Source organism: Nannobrachium achirus (genome assembly GCF_963921795.1).
Source record: "Nannobrachium achirus genome assembly, chromosome: 18".
NCBI classification, from domain to species: domain Eukaryota; kingdom Metazoa; phylum Chordata; class Actinopteri; order Myctophiformes; family Myctophidae; genus Nannobrachium; species Nannobrachium achirus.
Window position 1 is genome coordinate 55,680,650 of NC_137825.1, and position 11,276 is coordinate 55,691,925.

The 11,276-nt window shown below is 40.0% G+C and overlaps 1 protein-coding gene across 1 annotated transcript in view; it reads right to left on the reverse strand.

Annotated features, from left to right (window-relative positions):
* LOC308303683 (protein NLRC3-like) overlaps positions 1 to 8,792 on the reverse strand; it is a 42,691-nt gene extending 33,899 nt beyond the window's left edge. Inside the window, exons 1-4 of the mRNA XM_080748140.1 lie at positions 8,730 to 8,792; positions 5,105 to 5,203; positions 4,770 to 4,883; positions 4,218 to 4,331 (exon numbers count right to left, since the gene is read on the reverse strand). Of these exons, the coding sequence (XP_080604266.1) occupies positions 4,218 to 4,331; positions 4,770 to 4,883; positions 5,105 to 5,184 (308 nt within the window). The 5' untranslated portion in view covers positions 5,185 to 5,203; positions 8,730 to 8,792. The remainder of the gene's footprint in view (positions 1 to 4,217; positions 4,332 to 4,769; positions 4,884 to 5,104; positions 5,204 to 8,729) is intronic.
* Between the last annotated feature and the right edge of the window lie 2,484 nt (positions 8,793 to 11,276).

An 11,276-nucleotide genomic window follows, 5' to 3' on the forward strand; every position in this document is an offset into this window, starting at 1 on the left:
GTTATATTTGAATCTGTCCCCATGTAATTCTCCTAATGTTTTTCTCCCTCTGCCTTAATTATTTTTCATCCATGACAGATGGTAGGGATTATTTTTACTTTATTTTATTTCATTTTATGGGACAGGACGGATTTGACCTGGATAGACAGGTATAGTGGAAACTCCACTACACTCGCTACCAACTTGACTGACTGACTGACTGACTGTTTTATTTCAATTTTATTTTTAACGGGTTTTCTTCTGTCCTTCTGTTTTGTCGTGAAAGACACTATTTCCTGTAACAACTGAATGCTGGCTGACTTGTTGAGATTGTTTTCATTCCTTTCAGAACACAACAAAAAACAACTGATAGTGTGCCTGTCTGCTGGAAGACAGGCCTTCAAAGTTAGAGGGTCTGTGTGTGTGAGATTTATTATTAATGTCAACATCCCCCAACCAACTCAAAATAGATCCTCAATTATTTAGTAATCCTTTTCTTTTAAACCACATTTTAGGGACATGTACCAAAAACGTTACTTTCACCAATATTTGCCAAAATCCATCTTTAACACGTAAACTGCAGTATGGGTTAAAGATGGAAGAGGCCTATCAGCCCTGTTTTATTCGACCTTTAATTTATCTTTCTTGGTTTATTTTGGGTAATCCCTTATCCTCTTTACTTGAGTAAAAGTACTTTGATTGAGTAAAAGCACTTTGATTACTCCCCCAGCAGGCTGAGACCGTTCCAAAAACAATTTATATGGCTGGGCTCATTCAAACCTTTTCAGTCAAATTCCACAATTATTACAACCCTACTGGGCTTATACGGGATTACACATTATGATTATGTTATGTGTTTCTATTTCATTTTTCTTATTTTATTTCTTTAAGTTTCATTCATTTTCTGGTTTTCTAACCTTTTTAATAGAGAGGCCTTCAGTAGGCCTCACTAACGGTTGTTTTGGAAAAGCCTATCTTGTTATGGTACACTCCACCCCACAGGCCCACAGGCCTGGTAGCTCACTCTGAATCACTGTCATGTCCTGATGTACGGTACTTCCGTACAGTAAATGACCACCTAGACCATATTTTAACAAATTATCCAAACATCAACAAAACAATTTTTGTCACACCCAATTTTCAATTTTTGGCTGTGCCAAACGGGAGGGAATGTGTTTGGAGAATTAATGTGTTTGTATTAATGTGTTAATATTTTTTCATTTTTAATTTATTTTAATACCTTTCAATTTTAATTTCTTTCATATTTTCATTTTCTGAATTCATATTTCGTTTTCTGATTTCATATTTTCATACTTCATTTTGTTTTCATTCCATCCCATTAACTATACTTCATTTTGTGAAGTTGATTCCAATCCTCAACAGGTTTAATCTGTTTCCCCTAACAGAACAAACTGACACAACTGGTGTCCCCTTTTTGGTGATGTATTTGAACATTTCAATTTAATTTTTATATATAAATACCTTATTGCCTTACAGTATGGATTGATTTGTCCCTGTCTTCTCCCTTGTCTTACAGATAAAGATATTTTGAGATGATAATTGAGAATGATTCGACAGACACTGTCTGTCCAAAAAGGAAATGTCAAAAAGATGATTGGAAAGTCCATATGTATCTCGTGAGTATGAAACTGCATCACACACGTTTTTCCCACTGTAAAGTGTTTTCTGTCAGACCTTGACTCGGACAAAAGCCAGTAAAAGAAAAATCATTTGTAAGGAGGAATAGACAGTTGGCTTTAAGGGGGCTCCGGTTTGACATCTCCCTATAGATGTCCCCAACCTGCAGGGACAATTTAACCACTCATTACCTAAAGGTAACCTCGGAGGTGTACGAATTATGACCGCCAAACGGCTGATCTTCGGATGCTGTCTAAATACATTTTGAATGCTTTTGTCTTTAACCTAAATTATGGTAAAGAGTCAAGTTCGTCTTGTTTTGACTAGAATCGGCCCCAAATTGTAATAACCACCCGGGAGCGTGATGTTGATGTGTTTTTATCTTGCTTGACATGGAATTTCAAATCAATCTTGGACACATTGAACCTTTGTAAATATAATAATTAATAATTAAGATAATAAAAATACAGTCTTTTACCTCTACTTTTAAAAAGTTATCAAAATATTTTACTTATTGTTGTTCAATTATGATATTCTGATTTAAATACCTTTGGAAATATACAGTTCTTTTGACTCTCCTCTTTAAAACTTAAAGCTATCGAAATGTTTTTGACTTAAATTGATCAATTATTATGTTCTGTTTCAAATACTTAAAAAAAAAAAAAGGTTTAACCCATGTTTTCTTCCCTTGTTGTTTATGTTCCTTTGACCCTTTAACACTTCAAATGCTATCTCAGGGGGGATTGATAAGATTAAAATGTTTAACACGGTATAGATATCATTTTCAGTGTTAAATGTCATGATGTTTTGAACAACTAACTAACGCCTGCAGGAGAATGACGCTGAGAGATGCCAATCAGGTCACAATGCCCAGGATCCAGGATAACAAAATGATATTACCAAGCCATGATATCTGGCCTTGCTACTAGGGCCAACAACACGAAAACATCTGATGCCCACTGTTGTCCAATCAGAATGTGACTAATGTATTCTGTAACTCCATATATCTGTAAAATCATTATGCTTTGCACTCAGAGAAGCTATGGGTGAAAAATGCTCTACTGTACTTGCTGTACAGTACTTTGAACTCTGACTATATTTTCAATATAACTTATCAAAAAACGCATATTCCCCGCTGTGGTCTCCCTTTATTGTGTCTTCAAATCAATATGGGATATTCATTGACTCTGACAAACTGTGGTTTTACTCTGTGGGTGGAAACGTCTTCTGGAAAAGGAATATACAAATATGGGAATTAAACCAAAATCCCATCAGTGATCAACAGCACAAGGCTGTGAAATGGCTCAGAGTTTGCTCAACAATAAACAAACAATAACAAAAGAACAAAATAATGGTCTAGAACAAAATACAAACGAAAAGATAGGCTATAAGGAACAGAACAAAAGAAAGACAACTTAACCAAACGGGCAGCCGTTCCGACGGCCTCAAATCATACTCTAACAACCAAGATAACCAGTAAACAAAACAAACAGTCGGGTACAGCGGGGAGCTGCAGCAGAGCGAACTCGACGAAGACAGTTTGAAGCCGGCTTTTGTAGCCACGTGGCTGGGAATGGCTGGGAGTGGCCACCTCCCTTCCACTGTCGTCACAGGCTCAGCCAACCGTGAAGTCCCACGGCCGGACTCCGTCTCCCCGTCACTAATCATGCTTTTAGGAACACCCTGAACAGATTTTAGTTTGCTTCATTCAATATTTAGATATTTGATGTAAATGTTATCAGGCCCTCCAGGCCCAGGGCCTCTCCACATACACACCCATTGTAACTTCAAACTCCATTTTAACCATGATAGATGAACTAAAAACGTCCATTATTTTTTCTGGTGACTCATAATACCCTCCTAATACGTGAGCAGGCCGTGTTTTTTCGATAACTTTTTAATTCATTTTTAATAATTCTTTGGGAAAATGGAAAAAAGTAAATACAATAAAAAAGTATTAAAAATAAATGAAAAAAAAAAGTTATCCAAAAAACATGGCCTGCTCACATATTAGGAGGGTATTATGAGTCACCAGAAAAAATAATGGGTGTTTTTAATTAGTCTATCATGGTTAAATGGAATTTGAAGGTATAATGGTTGTCTATGGGGAGAGCCTGGAGGGCCAGATAACATTTACATCAAATATCTAAATATTGAATAAACCCATATTAAAAACTGTTCAGGGTGTTCATAAAAGCCTGATGAGACGATACAATGACCAAAAGTTTTTTTGAAAGTGAAATATCCCTTTAACAACGCAAATCTTGTATAGGTCATTGCCACAGAATATTTTCAGATGGTTTGCAGAGAAAAACAATCATGTGGGGGTCCCTGACATTGAGAGCCACTGACAAAAAGTTACTATGTAACGTTTGTTACATAGAAAAAATACACACAGATATTACATCATGTGTTGCATAATATAAGTATATTCCAGATAGACAGTCAGAATCACAAACTGAACACAACGTAATCGTAACGATTGAATATGAACATGTGTTGTTTTATAGTAATCTGTAGATGTTGCACATATAACTTAGCATGAGATCACTTTGTCATGTTATAGTGTTATATACTGTATTATAGTAGGATTGACATACTGTGTGTGTGGAGGTCCAGGTTCATTACTGAAGACAGGACCGTGATCCCTAGACCAGTCACTCTTCATAGACACACAGCTGGGTGTTGGAGACTCTGCTCTGTGGTCAACACTTCTGGAATCATACAAAATACACCACAATTATCATGTGGATGAAAATGTTTCCTTTGTGTTTATGGTTACAGTAGGATCCATTACACATAGGATCTCACACACTGAGTCTGTATGTTCTGTATCAATTTATTGTATTATTCATCTTCCCCCAAAACATCTTTATGCAAAGAAACCTTATACAGCCAGTCTGAGCTGTTTTACTGTATTCATTTACCCCAAACTAAACTAAATGAAGCGGATGTGGTTCACCCCCCCTCAGTAATAACACTGATTTATGTGATGTTTGGAAAAAAAAATGTAGGCCGAGGAAGGTTTTCTTCCTCTGCCTAGTGGGAATGTGCGATTATTTTATTCATTTATTTTACCAATTTATTTCAGTGACCAATCTCGCACACAGACGCACAGTTTAATCAGAATTTCAAGATTCCAGTGATCTTACTTTGTGTGTGGAGGTCCAGGTTCATTACTGAAGTTGGGATTGTGTCCTTTAGACCGGTCACTCTTCATAGACACACAGCTGGGTGTTGGAGACTCTGCTCTGTGGTCAACACTTCTGGAATCATTAATATACATGTATATCATGTGAGTGGAAAAGTCAGTTTGTTCAATAAGGTTTCAAGTCCATTGCAACAACCAGAAAATAGCAATAAAACTAAAATAGAAATACAAATATTCTGATTAAAGATGCAGTACTGCTAAAGTGTTATTGTATTGTAATATTGTGTATATTATATAGAGTTACAGTGTGTAGAAGGTTTAGGAGGATTGTCATACTTTAAACATGAAGGTCCAGGTTCATCTTCTCTGTGATGTTTGTCTCTTCCCTCCTCCTCTCTCTCCACACTCTCACTCATCTTTAGGTCTTTATTTAACCTGTCAGGGTTACAGAGCATACAATAAACCATCTTTAGGTCTTTATTTAACCTGTCAGGGTTAAATAAAGACCATACAATAAACCATCTTTAGGTATTTATTTAACCTGTCAGGGTTAAATAAAGACCATACAATAAACCATCTTTAGGTCTTTATTTAACCTGTCAGGGTTACAGAGCATACAATAAACCATCTTTAGGTCTTTATTTAACCTGTCAGGGTTACAGAGCATACAATAAACCATCTTTAGGTCTTTATTTAACCTGTCAGGGTCACAGAGCATACAATAAACCATCTTTGGTTCTTTATTTAACCTGTCAGGGTTACAGAGCATACAATAAACCATCTTTAGGTCTTTATTTAACCTGTCAGGGTCACAGAGCATACAATAAACCATCTTTAGGTCTTTATTTAACCTGTAAATGGTAAATGGTAAATGGTGCATTTATATAGCGCTTTTAATCCAAAGCGCTTTACATAGATTGTGCATTACATTCACCCATTCACACACACATTCATACACCGGTGGCGGAGGAAGCCATGCAAGGCACCAACCTACTCACCGGAGGCAATTAGGGGTTCAGAGTCTTGCCCAAGGACCCTTCGACATTAATTCAGGGGGAGCCCGGATTCGAACTGGGAACCCTTCGGGATTTATACCCTTCGTGCTCTAATACCAGTTTCTCTACCCCTGAGCTATGCCGCACCTGTCAGGGTTACACACAAATATAAGAAGTAGAACATTATTAATGAATGAATGAATGAATGAATGTAAAAAAAAGAAAAAGCGTAAGCACGCACACACATCCGAGATGTAGTGGAGTAGAAATAAAAGTATTGGAAATACTCATAAAAACAGTACAAGTACCTAATTGTGCTTGATACAGACTACAGTACTTGTACATGTACTTAGTTACTTTACACTGCCTCTGGTTCATTATGTGCAACCACATCCCCGTCCACTCTGACTTCCTGAAGCACAGAGTTGGGGCAGCGATGCTGGCTGTCTGGCCTCGTGTCATTTGAGTACCTGAGACCAATAACAATCTAAGTCCATATATATATATTTTTTTAATATAGACATTTTTTGATTTAACAGACTGTAACCCACAAACTAGTCATTTTAATCTGTTAAATTGTTAATGCACTCCCCTCTCATTTTGTTTAGTAGTCTGTTTTAATGTTATCTTCTCCCTTTGTCTGCTGAATATTGCTTGTACGGACTTATACTGTTGTTCCACAAACTGTTTTTACACTTTCCATTAGTATTATGTCTTATAATTCCTAATATACTGTAACCTAGTTAAGTAAAAAAAAATCTAATTCAACAAAATGAGGGGGAGTGCATTAAGAATTTAACAGATTAAAAACTTGTAGTTTGTGGTTTACAATCTGGTAAATCAAAAAAATATCTATTCAAAATTTTAAAATATGGACTTGGACTGTTATTCGTCTCAGGTACTTATTTAATGGTAAAACTATAACATGTGGTGACATCATGACATGGCACCATGTGCCACACACGTTGTGCTTCAACTGACATTCGCGCCACTTCTTGTACTATTTTATTTCCCCTGCTTATAGCTCCGTTTTCGTCTTCCGTGTCTCGACTCTCGACTGCCCTTGCCAAACGCCCAAAGCTCTGTCTTCTCTCACTCCGAGTCCCTGCTGTTTTCATGAACTGCCTGAGGAAAGTAAGAGGACCGCCCACCCAGCTTCTAGACCAATCAGTGTTCAGTGAACGGGGTAAAACAGGGTGATTGTCTGGTAGTAAAAGCAGAGGAGATGTGTCTGAGCTTGCGGTGAAGCCTCTTTACCTCTTTTAAGCGAATGACTAGAAAACTACACCACTATAGCTGCTCACTCCACCCTGGACTCTGAATGATCCTTTAGTCAGAATCCCACCTAGACGGAACAATAGCAAAACAGGACCTCGCATTTCACTCCCAGATGGCTCTGCGCACGCACGCATGCATGCACCCAGGCCACCCACGCACGCACACACACACACACACACACACACACACACACACACACACACACACACACACACACACACACACACACACACACACACACACACACACACACACTGTGTCACACACACACACACACACACACACACACACACACACACACACACACACACACACACACACACACACACACACACACACACACACACACACACAGATGCTTAGATCAGGCTTGTCAACTCTCCTGGATTTCCCAGGAGTCTCCTGGATTTTGAACCCCTCTCCTGGGAGTCTCCTGGGTTGGCAAATCTTCTGGATTTCTCCTGGATTTTGTATCAAACTCCCAAAATTCACCAGAACACAGGAAATTACATCTACTATGTACATTTTTTTCTGGGGTAGGACCCCCAGACCCCCCGCTTTAGGGGTGGGGCAATGAATGCAAGAAACATCAGACACATATTCACTCAAGTAATGACTTAAATATTAGAAGTCATCATTAAAGATGTCCTTTGGTTCAGTCATCAATACATGTTTATAAAACATGCACAAAATTCACCAGAACACAGGAAATTACATCTACTATGTTAAATTTTTTCGGGGGGAGGACCCCCAGACGCCCCGCTTTAGGGTTGGGGGCAATGCATGCAAGAAAGATCATAATTATACTTGTAATGACTTAAAGATGAGAAGTCATTATTATTCGTTCACCTACATTTGGCATTTTAAGGATAAAATTGTACCAGTGCTAGTAAAGCAAGCCTGATAAAAGTATCGAACATGCACAAAATTCAACAGAACACAGGAAAATATATATATCTGTTAAGAGGTTTTGGGGAGAGGACCCCCAGACCCCGGTAGGGGAGTTCCGCGCACCCCCCAAAAAAATAATCTCCTGGATTCTGACCGTCCAATGTTGACAACCCTGGCTTAGATGTTGACGTCATCACCAGAGAGGGAGGGAGAGAGAGAGAGAGCAGCAACAAGACACACACAAAGAGATTGACACACAGCAGCAACACACTTTTTCACTTCCTGTTTTTTGTCAGTTTCTGGGAAATGGCCTGATCTGCTGTAAGCGCACACACACACACACACACACACACACACACACACACACACACACACACACACACACACACACACACACACACACACACACACACACACGTATGCACTGCATAGGACATCAACAATTTTAGGAACATTTGTGTGTTATTCTTTTTTTACATTTTGGACATTGTAACCGTCTAAAAATAGCACAACTTGTCGCGCTGAAACTTGTGGTGAGCTTATAGAGCGCCTATACTTTTCTGTGCATGACATTGGCTTAAAAGGTATTAATCATGTTTACATCAAATTCCCTTAAACTTTAAAACACGTTTTTCAACCATAAAAGACCACACCAGTCGAGGCCTCAGCCTTGATCTTTGATTAAAGTCTTTAATGTTTATAGAATAAATTATAATAGATGACATGTGTGTGTTGTATTTAATCTAATCTACATTAATGTATAGAACAGATGGATTAGTATTATTAAACACACTTACCCTCCATTAAACTGTCTGTGTTGGTCCTTCTGCGTTGCTGTTCTTCTCAAAATGGATCCTGTTTTCAAACTGTCAAACATGTTGTTTCATGTGAAAGGAGGAACTTTTAATATGACTCAGACTTCCTCCCAGTGGGAGGTGGTAGGTCTTGGTCTCATGATGCCATCTAGTGGTTCTGTATGGCATTTGTTTAATCACAACAAAATTCAACATGTTTGGTAGATTTGTTGCAGATGTTTTTGATTGATTTAAGAATTCATTAGAAGTTCGCATAGGAAAAGGTACAGTTTCATGACAGTACAGTTCACTGGTACAAGGTCAACTAAAAGGATAGGCTCCGGAAAGCACATGGCTTGTTTACATTGAGATCCTTTTTGAACTCATAACATTGAATGACAGACAGATAGAATACACAGTACTGTGCAGGGAGAAAAAAAGAAAACAGCCATGAAAAACACAATGTTATTCAGGCTACAATAGAAAGGTCAGGGGAGGTAAGGTTAGGATCTGAGAGTGAGCAGACGAAATGTGATGAGCACTGTGTGTGTGTGTGTGTGTGTGTGTGTGTGTGTGTGTGTGTGTGTGTGTGTGTGTGTGAGTGTGTGCAGTGGTGCTTTGGTATTGTCTTTTCATTTATTGATGTCATGCGCACACGCGGGCCTCTAGATGTGCGCGTGCGCTTGCTTACATGTGCGCAAGAGAGCAGAACAGCTGATAAAGCTGTTCTGCTCTGTATGTATGAGAGTCAACTCATGAAAATATCTAACCGCTAATCTCATCTAACAGTAGAGAAACTAAAAGTTTGCTTTGAATGAATTTCATGGAGCCATGAATGAGGACGCACGAACATGCAGTCATCATTGGAAACCTAGGTGTTATAGATACCCCCGCTCTAAAAAAGCCAGCTCCCCCATATCCCCCCAGTCACAATTCTCTGGAGCCGCCGCTGACATCGGGGCGGGTTGTGTGAATCTAGGGGAGATGAGATGTGCTCACATCACTCACTGGTAAACCTGCTAAACCTGTTATGCAAATAGCCATTTGATTAGAGTAGGCTATATGGCGCGTCGTCACTCACACATTCTAGCATGCACGCGCGTGTCCGCACTGTTCCATGCCGTTCCTGCACGTGTCTAGCAGCAGAGGCCTTCAGATTTTTAGATATCCGAGTTAGAACTTGTTGCAAAATCGCTGCTATATCCCTTGAGTTTGTTATGGTGATGTGGATGAGAGAAATTATGAAAACCCAGAGTGACAAGTCATCAGCAGCAGGAGAACAGACAATGCATTGTGGGAGAACAGACTGAAACAACAAACAGGTGTTGGAGTTCAATATGCTCTGCTTTATCACCCCCAGACAAGATATTATACAGTGCAGCCCAGTGGCAGTCACGTGAGTCAAGGTTAAAAAGGAGGTTACATCATGAAAACATCATAAAGGGTACATTGGTTAGACTTTCTGCATAAATACTCGCTGTGGTTCACAAATACAAGTTGTATAGGAGATGGAGCGACGTGCAACCACAGTGCAGGAAACATTATCTGGGTTGCGGCTCCTAACTGAAGGATGGCAGGAAGTTAGATGCTTGTGTAGCACCCCACAGTTAGTATCAGCCATGAACCAGCGACAACAGCCCTGCTAATCGGGCTCAGCCCTATTAGCACGACTGGTTGTGCGTTGGACTGGCGAGTGGGAGTCCCGGGTTCAATCCCCCCTTCCGCGTATCACTACATCTGGCGTTGTCGGCAGGGTGAGGAGCGTGATGCCCTCGTGAGGAGGAACAGTGCCACGTCGTGTGCGGCGGTCCGCGGCGTGATGTGTGAAGCGCGAGGGCGCGCTCCAAAAGACCTGGGGTGTGAATGTAGCACCCCACAGTTAGTATCAGCCATGAACCAGCGACAACAGCCCTGCTAATCGGGCTCAGCCCTATTAGCACGACTGGTTGTGCGTTGGACTGGCGAGTGGGAGTCCTGGGTTCAATCCCCGCTTCCGCGTATCACTACACTTGCATTCTGCAGGTAGCTATACTCACTCAACAAGCAACAGTCTTTCTGAGAACCATAAGGAAAACATATGGAATCTAATTGAGAAACACCTCCTGAACCATGCCGCACCAGACAGTAGATGTCTCAGACAGCGGCCACAGAGATCACAGGAGGTCACAGGAATAAAGCCAAAGGTATGGCTCCTCCATACCTCCAAAACCTGATCAACCCCTACACCCCCACCCGTTCACTTAGATCAGCCAACACAGGGATGCTGACAGAACCCCCGCTAAAAACTCCAGGGCAAGAATCCACTCGTCTGAGACAGTTTGCCCTCCTGGCTCCCAAGTTGTGGAATAAACTCCCTGTCGCACTTAGAACAACGGACTCACTCGCTAGCTTTCGCCGTGGACTGAAGACTCACCTTTTCAGACTCCACCTAAACAAAAGAAAAAAAAATCAATGACCTTACATGAGGCTAGTTAGCATTTGTTTTTTAGGTTTTTAGAACTTTGATTATATTGTGTTTTTTCTAGATAGATATCCATTTGCATTTGTTAT